Here is a 17,101-nt window from a genome sequence, read left to right as displayed (position 1 = left end):
GGCAAAGCCTGTTTTGAGGCATTTACATAATTCATAGAAATAAAAGAACTAGCAATGATAGAACAACAATTATACATCTTCAAATATTATAACATAATCCTAAAACCCTCTTTCCAACAAAATTCATTCAGATTCATACTTGCAAGATAAACAGATAAATCACACATGCACTAATTATATAAAATAAACTATAAATTATAATCCTCATTATGTCTGCATCTATTTTAAACAAATACTATCCATTGTACAATTTCCTACACCCACACATACATTTCCCTATCAACCAACAATACAACATTTCATACATAACTCATAATACAAAGACAAAATACTATTATTTCAGCATTAGTGTTTATTATTATAAACCATGGCCATTAACAGTACATATCCCTCCCACTAGTTTTGTACAATAAAACTGGACATAAAAACAGTACATAAAATACATTTAAAAACATTTAATTTACATTTCAGAAATCAGAAATCAGAAAATTTATTTGTCATTCAACACAAGAAACAGTGCAATAGACATCGTCACAGCCTAAGTTATGATTTAAAACCTTTTCGTATAAACTACAATGACTAGACTACTTTAAAAACACAACATGTAGCAATAAAACTTTAAAAGGCACATAACATATAGACTTAAAAAATAACATCAATGTCAGGCATATTAAAAAAATTCTTGTACATGATAAAATGGGTTTTCTTTTTAACCAGGCATATAACACTCTTTTAAATCTACTTATAGGCACAGATCGGGCACTAGAAGGTAATCTATTAAAAAATTTGATGCTTATAACTTTATGTGATGCTTGAGTTTTTGCTAACCTAACATATGGTAAATCTAACAGTGCATTAAATCTAGTATGGTAATGATGAAATTCATTTCTCGTGCAATAGTCCGGCAAGTTATTCTTAACATTACATAAACAAACCAAATATATACAGATTTATCACAGTAAGAATACCTTCTTGAACAAAAAGAGGTTGCAATGTGCCCTATAAGGAGAGTTTGTTAAAATTCTTAAAGCTTTCTTTTTGTAGAATTAAGATTCTCTGTACATCACTGCAGTTTCCCCAAAGAATAATACCATAAGAAATTATACTATTAAAAAAAGCATAGTATGCATTGATTACATATTGTTTTGGGACAAGCTTTCTAATTTGTCTAAGTAAATAAATTACTCTGGAGAGCTTGACAGAAAACATTATTTACATGGGCATTCCAAGCTAATTTTAGAATCTAAGGTTTTATACCTAATAATTTTGACACTATCATTAATCTTAAAGTCTAAGTCAGTTTCACGATTACATAAACTAAAAATTATAGATTGAGTCTTAGACTGGTTTAGCATAAGACCATTAGACTGAAACCAAATGGAACTTTTCAGTAATATAATTATCCATTATACCAGATAGCATCTCTAGCTTGTTTCTACAGAAAAAAGTTGAGTCATCGGCAAATACAAACAGAATTACAATTAACATTTACAGGCCAAATCATTTATATGTACAAGAAACAAAAAAGGGCCCAAGACCGATCCCTGTGGTACTCCGCAATTTATATCTACTGTTTCAGACAGTTTGCTGCCAAATACAAACTCTCTGAGTGCGACTGCTTAAAAAAGACTGAAAAAGATTTAGCTCCACACCACTTATGCCGTAAATAATGTAATTTTTTTGAGAAGAGTCCTCGTGCGGAACACAGTCAAACGCCTTTGTGAGATCGCACAAGGTTGCTAAAGTGCTACAGTGAGTTTCAAAACCCTCCAATACAGATACCACAAGACCCTCCACTGCATCCACAGTTGACCTACCTTCTCGAAAACCAAATTGAGAATTTGAAAAAAGAGAGTGCAACTCAAAAAAAATCACTCACCTGGTGCTTCATCACTGTTTCTAACATTTTTGAAAAAATTGGCACAACAGAAATCGGTCTGTAGCTACTAGGAGATGACCTTTTCACCCTTCTTAAATATAGGGACCACCTTAGAAACTTTTAGAGCTTGAGGAAAAACACCTTTAAACCAGACAATCGTTGACACAAGTTGTTAGGGGCTCCACAACACACGGTAAACACTTTCTTTAACAGGCACTACTGATATCATAGATATCTTTGCACTGCTCTTTTTTTATGCTATTAATGAGAGATAAGACATTTTCACTTGACACAAGCTTCCATTTATAGATGACATCAGGCAGAGGGTGGTTTGAGAGAAGATCCAAGGACGCATCAACTGAGGACTCAATCTCATCTTGTATTGCAGCTACAGCATTGATGAAATAGTTGTTGAACTCATCTGGTGATATATCATGCTGAGCAGATGGTGATGAAGTGCCCCTTGCTGCATTCACAACCTTCCAAGCAGCTTTGCATTTATTGGAAGAAGCATTTATATAGCTAGCATTGGCCTCCAGCTTTGCCTTTTTTAATCTCCCTTTTATATAAATATTTTTTGCTTCGTATATAGTCTCTTTGTTTCATCCCTGAATAGACCATTACCTACAAGACCACAAGTAATTCACATGTAAATTGAGTACATCTTCTTTAAGTTTTTTATGAAGCTGTGAAAACCATGTAACATGCTTACGTCTTGATGTTTGTGGAGCCCTCTTTTCTATATAAGGCCTAAAAGGAAAGCATTTATCCATACCTTCCAGGAAATATGAAATAAAAGTATCAAACAGGCATCATCATCAGAGGAGTCGGCAAACACAGTATTCCAGTCAACATCAGCAAGAAACTGATTAAATTCAACAATGTTTCTTTCAGCAAAACAGCGTTTAAACAGTACGTCAGTTTTTGTACCTTCTGAAATAGAGGGAGAATTTAGCCTAAAAGTAATGTCCAAGGCACAGTGGTCAGATAATGGAGGTCTTAATACTTTGGTGGAAATGTAGCCCCTACTTATATTTGTTATTGCATTATCTAAGCATGCCAATCCTCGAGTTGGTTCGTTATTTAAATAATGACAGTCAGCTGATCGTAAAACATTCAAAAACTGTAAGGTAAAAGTATCAGTGTCATTGACATCAATATTATAATCCCCACAGACAATAATAGGAAGATTGTATTTTAGCAGTGAAAATAGAAGTTTGTCAAAGTTATCTAGGAAAATACTGTGATCTCCATCAGGTGTGCGGTAAACAGAGATTAAAATACATTTTTGGTGGATGTTTATAATAGCAGCAACTACTTCAAAGTGGCACTCACAACAGAGATTAGAGACATCTAACACTTGAAATACTATTTCATTTTTCAGGTAGATTGCAACACCACCTCTGATTTTGCTTTGTCCTACAAAAACATTGTAATACATTTATACCCTTCCAGGACAGCTAAATCTTGATTTTGGAGATTACACACCAGTGTTCACAAAAACAGAGAGCAAGATAATTGTTTATAGACAAAATTAAGCTCCAATTTCGGGTAGTTTTAGTCCACTAGGGACTGGGTGTTAGCCGACAATAGCCTAACGTTTTGGACTGTAGGCCTAGGCCTAGGCTCAGAGTATATTTCAAGGATATCTGAGTCGTTCACCTCATGTTGAACTAGGCCTAGTCTTGGTTTTGTGACATTGGATTTTTTCCTAAAAAACCACCACTTTTTAGGCTTTCGATTTAATTTGAACATTTTCACCAAGGCTCCTTGGGGCCACACATCAGGCTTTAAAGCATTTTCCCACTTCACACTCAGGCAGTCCAATCTTGAAGGATTTGTAAGTGTCATAATTGGTTTTCCATTCGGTACAGACTATATCTTGACCAAAACAATCTCTCAAGAAAACTACTAAATCTTCTTTTTTTTCCACTTCAGGCGAAAGTCTAGAGATGAATAGCCACTTCATCTTGTCAACTGCTTTTATTTTTTGGGAAACATTTGTCCCAATAATTGGAATATGCCTTGAAACTTTAGACTTCTTAATTCCACCAACCTTCTTGGCCATATTTCTATTGTACCTTGGTTCTTGAAACTCACGTTCACTACGTTCCATATTTGGGTTATGTGTTTTCCTCCATGACTTTGTTGTTGTTCCATAAGATCATCAGAGATTAACTGCTTCGTCTGCTTCTGACCCAGAACCAGAACCATTTAATAAACATACAACATTCTGCAATGACAATACACACTCCTTAATACATTTCAAGAAAGGTATAAGCGACAGACTACTAATTTGACAAGGTAATACATTAAACAATTTTGGTGCTAAAAATGAATAATTTTTTAAAAAGAAGGTGTTTGTTGGCATTGGTGTGGTATAACTGTCAGCATTCCTTAATCTGAATTTATATTCATTACTTTCTTTACTATTTTTGCTTCTTATATAAAATAATTTTAATACCTTGTACACATACATATATTTCAATAGCAGAAGAAATGTAACATTTTTGATTGGTTCATATTTTAACTAAAACACTTGAAATGCGTCGTGTTGTGACAAAATTTGTTCTAAAACTTTCGACTTAAGACCATAAACAACACTGAATTTAGGTTTCTGAAGAATTCAAAAGGCTCTCCAAGAGCCAAGAAAGTTCGTCAAGTCATATCAAATGTGAAGGTCATGTTTACGGTTTTCTTTAACTGTAAAGGTGTTGTCTATTATGAATTCCTTCCACAAGGTCAGACAATTAATTGTTTTGTTTATCTTGAAACTCTAAGACAATTTTGCGTAATGCTGTGATAACAAAGAGACATGAGCTATGATGATTGGATTCTTCATCATGCCAATGCTCCTGTCTACTCTGCTTTTTTTTATTTCCTAGGGAAATAGACAATTACCTCCGCATGTAGTCCTAAAAGGACCTTTGCGCCTCCCTTACTTATGTTTTTGCCCCCAAAATCTGGGAATTTTACTAAAGCCAATAAAATTTGAGGGCTCCAGTACTCTGATATGCTTATAGGCATTTTTTCCTACTTTTAAATATGGCAGGACAGTTTAGCCATATGTGTTCCGCTTCTCTGCAGAGTCTGCATTCATCAGTCTGGTTAAGGCCCACCTTCATAAGGTGATATCCTCCTTACTTTGTTCTAGGAGAGCTGCCTACCCTTTAGCATAAGGAGAGATAAACATTTTAGATTGTCCTAGTCCAGTTTAAGGATCTAATATTCTTTTCCCAATCTTTTAGGAGAGCTTTGATGTAGGAGAAAGCTACTCCACAACCTGGCTCAGGCCCTACCATAAGGGATTCTGTACCTATTTTGGCAAGGATATCTGCTTTTTTGTTTCCATGAATGTCTTCATGGTCCAACACCCAACCGAATGCTAGTTTCACTAGAACAAACTTACATTCACATACAGCTTTTAAGTCAAATGAGCAGGCATCAGCTTTAGTGCAGCATGACTATCAGAGAGGATGAAGTATTCTACTACTTTTGCCCTCATTTATATGAGTCTTCTGTTGCATGATTCTATTGCCATAACTTCGTCTTGGAAGACCGTAGTGTGTTTTCTCAGGGCACAGCTAAATTAACTCCTAGTCTGTATAAACCAAATCATGCTCTAGAGTCAAGACATGATCAATGCCAATGGTGCAGTGTAGCGGGTACAGTGGTTAACACAAGATAACCAGTTCAAGCAACATTGAGTGTGGCTGCTGCTTGGATGGGTAACCGCTAAGCGATCCTGTCTTTGCAAGCAACCTGCTTACCCGGCCATTGGTGGTGGTTCGAAAGTCACGTTTAAGCCGTTAGTCCCCAGGTTGTGTTAGAGAGGGCTTCTTAGCCCTCACTTCACTTGGTAAAATAAAACATCTTTACTTTATGATCCATCTGAGTAAAACTTCTGGACTCCTTTAGTAGAATATGCCTCCTGTTTACTCCATTTTCCCTATCTTCACTAGAGACTAGGTACGGTCCGTGAGTTTTGCACAATGACTGTCATCCCTCAGCCCCCCCCCCCCTACTCACCTGATCTGACTTTTTTCTTTTCCAAAAACTCAAAAGATCCCTGAAAGGTCAAAGATTTCAAACAGTTGACGAAATTAAAGAAAAAAATGACGAAGGTACTAAACACCATTACAAAAGAAGAGTTTTCTGGGGTCTTTTATTAGTGAAAATACTAATGGGAAAAGTCTGTATCTTCTAAAGGGGAGTACTTTGAAGGAGACAAATTCGAATAACTTGTATGTTGTATGAATAAATGTATAAACATTTAGTACTGGAACATTATGATCACCCCTTTTGTGTGGGTGTTTGTGTGTGTGTGTGCGCGCGAGCATGTGCGTGCGTTCCATGTGCATGTGCGTGATATATATAGTACAGTCTTGTTTATCTGGAGTAAATGTTTAATTGAAACTGGAGATGATCGAATGCACATGAAAATCGGGATAAACTGAAATACAGTATAAACACAATAGATTACAAATAACAAGGAATTTATAGATTACAAATATAACAGTAAAGTATTTATTATGTATACAATTTATTATTTTGTTGTATAGAGAACGCAAATGAAATAACTAATTATTGTTGTTTATTTTTTTGTAAAAATCTCAGTCAGTCTCTTTTGTTTCACTCTAGATCTGATGATATGCTAGAAATTCAAATTAAGTATTATTAAAAAGAGTGTGCAAGTTCAAAACTTAAATTTTGTAATGACAAGATTTAGATTAATTTAAAGTGAAGTAAAAGTATTTTCAAAACTTCCAGTTTCAAATCATAAAGTTTTTATTTTAAACAAATTAAATATGTAGCTGTTTCAAAACATCAAATACAGTTTGTTCAATTGCAGATGATTATTTCATATTGAACTAACAAGTGCAGTACTGTACGTAGAAGGTGCATTGTTAGTTCTTGTATTTGAGGTAGTTCAGAAAGTTAGTAAGTAATACTAACATAACTAATTTAAGTACCAAAATGATGTTTTCATTCAAACTTATTAGTTTTCTGAATATAAAACTAAAATATTAATTGGAGTAAAAATGTGTTTTTATTGAGATGACATTAGTACTAATATCAGTCAATTTTATAACTTAGTTTTTCTTATTAATTCTATTTTCTTAACAAAATTAAATTGTTTATAAATAAAAACATGTTAGTCCTGGTGGAAGCTATAACTCATGAACACTATAACATTTTTATCTTCAGCTGTTTTTATTTGAGCCTGATTACAAAGTAACCTAAAATTTCCACTATAAATGCCTGTGATTTCATGTGAAAAATTTTATATTTTTCCTGTATTCAGCTGGGGGTATGAATAAAAAAAAATTAAACATATGTTCCAAACTCAGAATTGATTACAGTCTTAAAGAGCAAGAGGGCCTGAATTCGGACATTGATGCAGTTTATATATATTATATGCACCAACAAAATAAATTTATGTGCAAAATTCTGACACATATTACTGGATAGCTCAAATGATGTCAGTAATTAATACTTGAACTACTAGTAGGCCAATAAGGAATACTGAAATCAGAATACATATTTAACTTAGTTAAAACACTTATGATGTAATACAATGGAGCCCTCTTATAATTTTGAATGAAAGTATGCATATTTGAGATAAGTATTATTCTCAGTGTCCAGGCTAAATTTTAACACAATTCCTAATATTTTCTCACTAACCCTTATAGTGCCAGAATGTCATTCAGACTGTGAGAAATAACTAGATAGTATCAAGTAGAGTGTTAGATGCAGACACTCAAAGGGTCAGCCATCATCAGCTAGCCGTATTATATGATATTAATTTTAACAAGTTTAAATTTTGTTTGCAAAAACCACAAACATTCAAAATACTATATATATATATATATATATATATATATATATATATATATAAAATATTTACGATTAGTTTAATTCCCTAAATGGGCACACATTAACTTCAAGGACCACCCAGCTTACTGTCTTTGTACCTTCAGTATTTGAGGTTTTAAAATGTGAATATCTGTATACCCGATACAATACTGTCAAGAAATTACCATTTTAACTTTTGTAACAAATAAATTCCTTATTATCAGTAATTTATTGTGTTCTTACTGTATTCATGGATTACTTGGATTTTCATTTATTCGGATCATTTCCCGACCCAATTCATCTGCATAAACAAGATTGTTTAACTTACTTACATTAAACCAATATTTAACACTTTTATTATTTTGTGAGGCCTTTCGATATCAAAGATATCTTCTTCAGACATATCACAAAAGTAAATACAAAAAGTTGTATTTATATTATTATAAAAAACAAGATTGTACTCTATATTAGATTGATTATTTATTATTAGGTGTATTATTAAAATATAAAATTCTATGTAAATAGTAAAGACAATTTTTATTCATTATTCCACACGTGTAATGTGTGCAATTATTGTACAGGCCGACCAAGCTGGGTACAATTGGACCACTGTACTGTAATTCATCATATCACTTCAACGCCACTCAGTTGGCCTCTATAGAAAGCAACCTGACAGAATATTGGATAGATGTGGAGGTTCCTCAGCCAGCCAACTCATTCTGGAAACATGAGTGGCTCAAGCATGGCACCTGTTGTTCTGCTCTACCCAACATGAGCACAGGTTAGTTACGAAACCTATTATAGAAGGCAACTATTGGATTAGTGGAGATCCTCATTCTGGAAATATGAGTAACTCAAGTAGGGCACATGCTGTACCATGAACACAGATAAGATAAGATAAGAAGATAAGATAAGAATCTCTTTATTCATATTTGTATACATTTTATACATGAATAGTGTCAGCATTGTATATACAATATAATTGACTAATCTTTACATTAACAAATTAGAATTCTGGGTATATTTTCCAATTTAAAATAGCCATACATAATATATAATGGTTAATCTATAAACATTATATTTCTGCAAGTTCATATTACAAATTAAAGAGAACTTTAAATTATTAAAAATAAGCTTCAAATTAATGAACTAACTAATGGGCCCTCTGATTCATAAAATTCCTCTATTGAGTAAAGTGCCTTTGCTGTCAGGTAACTTGTTAATTTTTTCTTAAATTTTGGCAAGGTTTGTTCCGATCTAATGTGGCAAGGTAATCTTTGAAGAAATTTTAGTCCCACGTAGGTTGGGCTTTTTTTATAGAACTCAAGATTATGATGCCCAATTATTCTATATCTGGAATTCCTGGTATTGTATTTTTGAGTAGGATAATCTGATATTTCAATACATTCTTTTGCAGTTAAGATTGTGGCAGTAATATATAAGGCAAATACTGTTGGAATTTGTAGCTGAGCAAAATAAATTTTAACTGAGTCTCTCCATCTAAGATTTAACATGATCCTGACAGCCTGTTTTTGTAATTTCAGAATTCTATTGAGATTTGCTTTGACTGTCCCCCCGTATAGGCTAATTCCAAAGTTTATGTGAGAATGAATGAGTGAATAATAAATTGTTTTCAATGTTTTGAGATTGCTCAGCTTTGACATTCTTCTCAGAGCAAATAATCCAGATGATATTTTGGATGAAATTCTATTTACGTGGTTTGTCCAGTCTAAATTTTTGTCAATCGTCAACCCTAGAAATTTTGTGCTGTCTGTTTGATCCAGTTCATGATTCTCTATTAGGATTTTAAGGTTGGTCTCTTTATTTGAATTTTGTTTTGTGAAAAATTGCATAAGGTGTGTTTTTTCATAATTGACTAATAAATTTTTTTGGGCCATATTTTGAATAAGATTGGAAATATTAAGAAAAGATGATAATTCAAGCTGTTTTATATTGTCCTCTGTTACAAGAAGATTAGTGTCATCTGCATATAAACAAATTTGCCCGTTTCCCATGACCACACTGGGCAATCCCTTCAGATAGCAAACAAACAGCAAAGGGCCTAAAATGGAACCTTGGGGGACGCCATATTTTATGAACTGTTGTCTTGATTGGATTTTGTTGATTTGTTTTCCATTTTGCTTTGTTATCTCAACATATTGCTTGCGGTTTGTTAAATAAGATTTGAACCAAGCAGCTGTTTTTTTATCAATATTGAGGTTTTCCAAAATCTGTAGTAATTTAGGATGTGAGACACTGTCAAATGCTCGGCTCAGGTCAAGGAAAATCTGACAAAGTAATAAATTGATTTGGAAATAACTCAGACAGTCAGCTCGTGTTAGAAACATGAGAGGCTCAAGCATACATGACACCTGCTGTTCAGCACATTCTGAAATTGAATACGATTGGTTTCGTATCAGTTTGAATTCCTTAACCCTCTAAGTGGCAAGCGACGTCTGAGACGTTCTATTTACGCCGCCGTGACGTGGCAAGCGACGTCTTAGAAGTCGCTTCACATTACCGCTTATTGCTAGGCAACCGATAATTATTTTTACGCCTAGTTTGCACAGTTGCGTTCACCACTTAATTTCAAATACATTTCATATAGTATCATCATCACGATGAAATAATCAATGGTACTAACTGAAATAATCCGGTACTTTGGGATTATACCGACCACACCCAGACATGAATCGTTATTTGACATTTTGCTTCTACTGATTACTAGATTAGCGTAAAACAATATTTCGTCAATATAAAACAGGAATTGTCTTATCGCAAACCCCTCCCCATCCTCAGACAGAGGTCAAAGTCGAGCGGTCTAGTAGATAACGTGATTGCAGAGTCGCATCGCTTTGTTGTACTTCCGTGTTGTACCTCTACATTTCTCCAAACACAAAAATTCAACAAAAACAAACATTACCAAACTAAAACTAAACTCTTTATTGAAAAAAACACTCAAAACTTGTTTTTATTCTTGATCACATTCCGCCACCCAAAATGGTGCTGCCCCGCGCTGATGTCAACGAAAGAAAAACATCCATCGAGATAGTACCTATCAGTAAAATATCAAATTCTAGGGGGGCTGATCAGAAATATAAATTGAATTGTAATGGAAAGGCAATTATGTACCGTGCAAATCATGTGATGCCGCGCGGCCTGCCGTAATCGGGATTCTCGAGAAAGATAAGATAACAGAGACAACAATACCTGGAAATGCTTGTAAGTTTTTAATTTTGTAATTAAAGAGTTGGTTTTTCGTTCTATCATGTTTGTTTCTATAAATTTATATTTTTGTGTTCTTCATACTGGTGTGGTCGGTATAATCCCAAAGTACCAATAATCCTAAGTTTTCTCCCGCGGTCTGTTTTTTTTTACTGAGGGAAAGGGAGGAAAAGGCAAGCAACTTCTAGCGATTCTGACTAGAAAAAGTGTTTTTTTCTAGATTCAGTTTTTCCCATATAACTTTTACAGTGTTGTAAATAGAAAAAATATTATTTAAGGTTTTTTGTTTACAATTAAATTGTGAATAAAGGTTGCATTTAACATAATCTCCTAGGAATGACATTTTTAAAGTTACAGAACGTAAAAATGAAAAGTTTGGTGGAGAAAAAAACGTTTTTTTGAACATTTGTGTGGATATTATAAAAAAAGGTTAAGGTATGTAAAAAATAACTATACTATGTTAATCTGTAGTTTATTACGAAAAAGTGATATATAACAAGCATTGCTCATATTAGAATTTGCATTTTATTTTTAAATTATAAGATAGTCCTGCTTTACTGTGAAAAATAGCCCGCCATTCCAGCAACATATTACCGCCACTTAGATGGTTAAAGACAATTCAACTGCTGAGGCAATTAACAAGTCCTGGGGTACCATACAGTCATCACTGAATGATGGATATTGAATTGGTGGATTTTTTTGCGATTTAAGCAAGGCTTTTTACACTGTGGATTACGGGCTTCTTCTTGCATGACGGGAATTGAATTGCTGTTATCTTTTGTGGTTTAAACAAGGTTTTTGACACTGTGGATTATGGCGTTCTTCTCAATAGGTTGGAGGCTTTTGGTGGCAGCGAAATTGTTTTGCAATGGATTCAGTCTTTTCTCCTCAGTCATTATCAGTATGTGCAAGTTAATGCTCATAAGAAGACACATTCTGAATACCTATCCATTTTTAGAGGTTCCTCAAGGTTCCATTTTGGGTCTTCTTCTTTCTCTTGTTTACGTTAATTAGTTGATAACACTAGTGTGGTCATCAGGCTAAACTTCTCTAACCTTGAGATTAATATTTCCCTGACCGTAAAAATATTTTAGTGAATGGTTTTGGTCCTGGTGAATGGAATCCACTTCACTTCTCGAGGGACTGATTTTGACTGCCGTGCTTGATGATAAAGAAATCTTTGAATGTAGTTCTGTTTGTTTTCTTGGAATGCTCTTATTGATTCAAAATTTAATTAGAACAATCATATCATTATGTTCTGTTAAAAACTCAATAGTTACATAATTACACTGGTCATCTCTTATGTTTTTGTAAAATTGAAGTATTAAAGTTAATTTTTTGTGGTTACGTCCTTCCATCTTTGACTTATGGATTAATGTTTTGGGTTTCTACACCAAGTTTTTCTTTTTAAGAGTATTTAGGCTGCAAAAGAGCTATCCAAGCAATTTTTGTGTCAAAGAGACGAGGAAACTGCAGAGAGAGATCTTTCAAAATGAGGGTATGTTGACTTTACCATCTCTGCATATTCAAATTTAAACATCTACCTGACTTCCTTACCTTTAGTCATATGTAGCTATAATACAAGATGTACAGACAATTTAGTTGTGCCAATACATCACAGTAATTTGTTCACCAAGTTGTTTTCATATCTAGGTCCCAAATATTTTAATGCAATTCCTGAAAATATAAAAAATGTTATTCATTACAATGTTTTGAAAGAAATATTTGTGTTTTTCATTTGGATAAAAAAGTTTTTATTCCATTGATGAATTTTTCCATGGCACGTCTTATGATTAGCAGTAAATCAAGGTTTTAACACGGTCTAGTTACATATATTATCAGTGTGAAAAGTTTTAAATTTTATTTGCATGTATATTATATATTTTTAACTGGACTTATACTCTTACAGGGTGACCACCTGACAGGGAAAACCGGGAATTTTAACACACCGGGAATAAGCTGGGAATCTTCCTGTAGAATCGGGAAAATCTCAAAACCAATTGTTCTGTCTCAAAGAACTTGTGAAATCGAGAAATAGTTTGATAGCTCTTTGAATCAGAACCTGATTAATCTAAAACTGTGTCTGAAGATCGTAATATGTTTACGATCCCATCTGACGCCGGTTGGTCCAAGGTGGCCTCTACTAGTGTGGTGGAGTTTATCTTGGTTATTTCTACCCCTGTGTCGCAACAAGCCTCCCCCCTTCCCAGACATGTAAAAATCCAGTGGACAATTAAAGTCAGCCGACAGATCGCCCCAGGCCTTTGCCACTACATGAGCGGTACGCTGTACCCAGTAAAGCAGCAGAGCATTAGTGACTGCAATACACGCAGTGTTTTAAGTTTTATTCAGTTACCAGAATGGAATCTCCGGATGAAGTTATCCAACTCTTACTCTTGAGTAAAAATTAAATTTTAAACAGACTTATGGTAGGTAGATTGTGCAAGACTAAAATGTACAGTGTCCACCCTAAAACAGACTTAGAATTCGGTTTGATTATTATAACTGTTTGGCGGTTTGATAACATGCAACCCAGTCTTTTTGAGTACACCAGAATGATTTTTATCAGACCTGATAAGACACTTTTTGGAAATTCGTGTATCGTTGAGAATCTGCTGTGTCTAGTGGACAACAGACAACAACTGACTGGCAGTACACAAGTAATCTATTGCTAAAATGTGCTTTTGTAGCTCCGTATGTACAAAAGCTATTTAGAAACGTACAATAACAAAATAACGTGATTTATAAATAATATTTTAATTGTAGTTCATATTTTCTTTGTTTATATTTTGTGAACACCAACCAGTGTTTCTGCTGCTTCCTTTTACAGACATTAGCTGCTCGGCAGTAAACAGAAGATCGCTAATTTTTATTTTATCTATACATTGTACTCTTTGTAGTTGTTTATAAATAAATTCTCTATAAATATAACAATATATTCACACATTTTTATGTAAATTGATGTATTTTGGAAGGTCATTTTATAAACTACCATTTATATTATTTAAAAACCAGAAGGTAGAGGATATGACTTGTATTTTTTTTTTTTAATATATTCATATTCCTGAATCCCTCCAAATTCTTTTGAAGTAGCATGGTATTTCTAGTCTTGTTTTTTTTCCCAAAAGGTCAAACAAATTTAAAGTAGAGTTCAAATGAAAGTATTTAGTTTATTTGTTAGTTGTGCTGAAGTGACCTTGTGTACCAGCAAAATCGTGGTCTTGTTCCTAAAGTTCATGCACCACTGGACTATAGTCTACCTCACTGTAGCACTGTGTTGTAATTGTGTGTTGTCTTTGTTTTTCCAAATTGGATATATGTATTTTCCAAACATCACAGAAAGGAAAGTTATTAAGTATACCATACATGATGTTTAGTTGACACATTGAAAGATACAGAGATCAAAACTAATGAGTTTAATATAAGTGGTAACGATGAATCATCACAGAATTTCTTGCATATTGCTAGCGACAAAATTTGCTAGACCGCAGTTTCATGGAATTTCTTGCACATACAGCTGGTAACAATAAACCATCACTTTTGCACTCGGCTTAAGGGTTAAATACAGTTGTTTATTTGGTTTGAAGATGGACTAGAGAATCAGAACTTTTCGATTGGGAAAACTGGGAGTTTTAAAAGAAGTTTTGAGTGCCCACTCTATTTTAGATTATAGTTTATTTAATGACTATATCCCTAGCTCATGTTGTCAACAAACAATATAGATTCCTATTCTTATTCAGCTTTATCTACCATGAACAATATTAAATAGGTGTGAAAAACAACCAACTCATTAAATAAAAAAATAGTGCCTCAAGCGTAGCACTTGCTGTTCAGTATTATCCACCATAAAAATTAATTAAAAGCAGATAGTTCCAGCTACTCAGTTGGCTTCTGTATAGAACAATCTATCAAAAGCATCAAAGATCACCAGACACTGTGCCGAACATCTGTTTTCCATTCCCCAACTGCAGTGTAAGTAAAATTATTCCATTCTCACTATTCCATTGAATACAGAAACAAAGGTAACATTAAATAGTGATGATATCTCGTAAGAAACAGCAAATTACTTGGTAGCGAGTTGTCATATGGTCAATGGGTTAATTCACCAATAATATTTAATTTAAGAAACTATTGAAGTACTTACCTTTATATTGTATCTTTTGCTGTGACAGAAATTGTGCTAATAAATAACCAAACCATATTTTTAAACAATGAAGGCTTTTGGTGTTATTGTGTACAATCAGATTGAAATTTGTAATCAAAGATTGTGTCACTAAGTCTTACTGATCATGTGCTTTGTAGCTAAGAAACCAGTTATTATTGAACAGTTGTAATACTATTGCTTTAACTTAAATCGTATTCAATATTTTGCAGAATTAAAATATTTCAAAGCCGGCCTTGAATGGTTAGACAAGTACAACATGAAGAATGTTTTGGATAAGGCTGGACTCTATCCAGACACAAATACCAGCACTGACTTGACCACGATCTGGCTTGGAATCAAAACTGGTTTAGGTGTCAATCCGTCCATTCACTGCATCCACGATAAGGTAAGATGGTTCTCTACAATATTCCTGTGCCCTACCCATACAGACATCTTATAATTATTAGCTTCCAAATGTTTATATTATTAAATCTTTTGTTCTGACAAACAATGAGTACATCAAAGACTGTTTGAGCAATTGGAAATAATGTTTAGAGTCGCCCGACAATGAACTTTTGGTTTCAACAGGCCTTGTCCCAAAAATAAAATAATATTGGAACAATTGCAATAATACTGAGTTTAATTACATAGGTGCAGGCTGTTGAACTATTTTCCCTATACAAGGCTGATGCTCATGTGGGGATAAATTTGTAAACAAATATTTTAGATTTATTTTCGTTACTTTGTGTGAAGTGTTGGGAATAAATACAGTCAATCAATCAATTATTAACAACCCATTTTAGTGAGTCAACATTTTGTTGTTGCCTCTTTGTAAGGCAAAGAGAACATTTTACAAATTTAAGTTGTTTCAAAATTGATTGTTATCTATGTAGTATTCTCTGTATCTAGGGATTATAAAACTTAGGGGTCTCTAAGGCAACGATTCTTATGAATTAAGTCATTGGCTAGTCTCACAGCTTTCAGAACAATACAAACTGGGATTCAAATCTTACAGAGAAAAAATACAATTCCAAACTACAAAACTGGCAGGATTAGATAAAAAGAAATACTTTTAACATTTTATTAACGAATATTTGTTAAATTCACAAATAAATTTGTATAAAAAAACATTAACATGAACATTGTGAAATTCCTATTTGAGTATTTGAACATTTTCTTATCTAAGTGCAAAGTATTAAAAGACTAATAGCAGTATTTTAATAAAAGTATGATACGTTACTGTGGGTTGAAAGATTAAGAACATATCTTTGTCACAAATAAGATTTTCATAGTTATAAATACTCATTAATTTGATTTATGATACTTTGTTTCATGTAATGTTCATTGGTTAGTTTCTCACACTGATAAGACAAGTGTTGTCAGTTCAACGCTGCCGCAAGGCTAGCCCCAAGTACTACGTCTTACCCATAACTTGTAAATAATATGGTTGGGACTGGTGAAGTATAAGTAAACAAACAAACAAAAATACTATGAGTGACCCTTTAAATTCAGTAAAATATCTTTATTTTCTTGTAGAAAACCGGCCAGTATTACCTTCAAGAAATCAGAATCTGTTTCGACAAGTCTCTTCAGCTGACGGATTGTGATGGTATCCGTTCACGACGGATGTTCCGCTGGCAGCCTCTTGGAAACTGCCCCAATGAAAAACCCATTTTCTACCCCAATACTATTCCCCCTCGCTCCCGCAAGCCTCTGCCCCCTCCCCCTGATAATTCTGTCATATCTCTTCTAAAGGTCATCCAGTTTGTGATGTGGTTAACTTCCTAAATGTCACATTATGCCTGTTGTTCATTGTGCCTTAGTAGACAACTATTGAATGTTTTATCTCTTTATCCGACAAGACAATTATTATCATTAAAAATTCTTTATAAACTACTTGGGTAGTTGCCATCTACGGAAGTTATTTTATTTCTGCATGTTACTGAATGGTTTAGTTTTACAAATAAACTAATATGTATTTCATTGAAGGAGGAGCT

The 17,101-nt window shown here is 33.7% G+C and overlaps 1 protein-coding gene across 3 annotated transcripts in view; it reads left to right on the top strand.

The window, feature by feature from the left end:
• Positions 1-17,072, top strand: part of LOC124356862 (ribonuclease Oy) — a 65,976-nt gene extending 48,904 nt beyond the window's left edge. For all 3 annotated transcript variants that reach the window (XM_046808136.1, XM_046808134.1, XM_046808133.1), the window contains exons 4-6: positions 8,317-8,516; positions 15,335-15,510; positions 16,641-17,072. In XM_046808136.1, the coding sequence (XP_046664092.1) occupies positions 8,317-8,516; positions 15,335-15,510; positions 16,641-16,892 (628 nt within the window). In that variant the 3' untranslated portion in view covers positions 16,893-17,072. The remainder of the gene's footprint in view (positions 1-8,316; positions 8,517-15,334; positions 15,511-16,640) is intronic.
• The last annotated feature ends 29 nt before the right edge of the window (positions 17,073-17,101 follow it).

This window comes from Homalodisca vitripennis, chromosome 3 (genome assembly GCF_021130785.1).
Source record: "Homalodisca vitripennis isolate AUS2020 chromosome 3, UT_GWSS_2.1, whole genome shotgun sequence".
Classification (NCBI taxonomy): Eukaryota; Metazoa; Arthropoda; class Insecta; order Hemiptera; family Cicadellidae; genus Homalodisca; species Homalodisca vitripennis.
The sequence above is the reverse complement of the archived record's forward strand: the minus strand, read 5'-3'. Positions and strand labels throughout refer to the sequence as shown.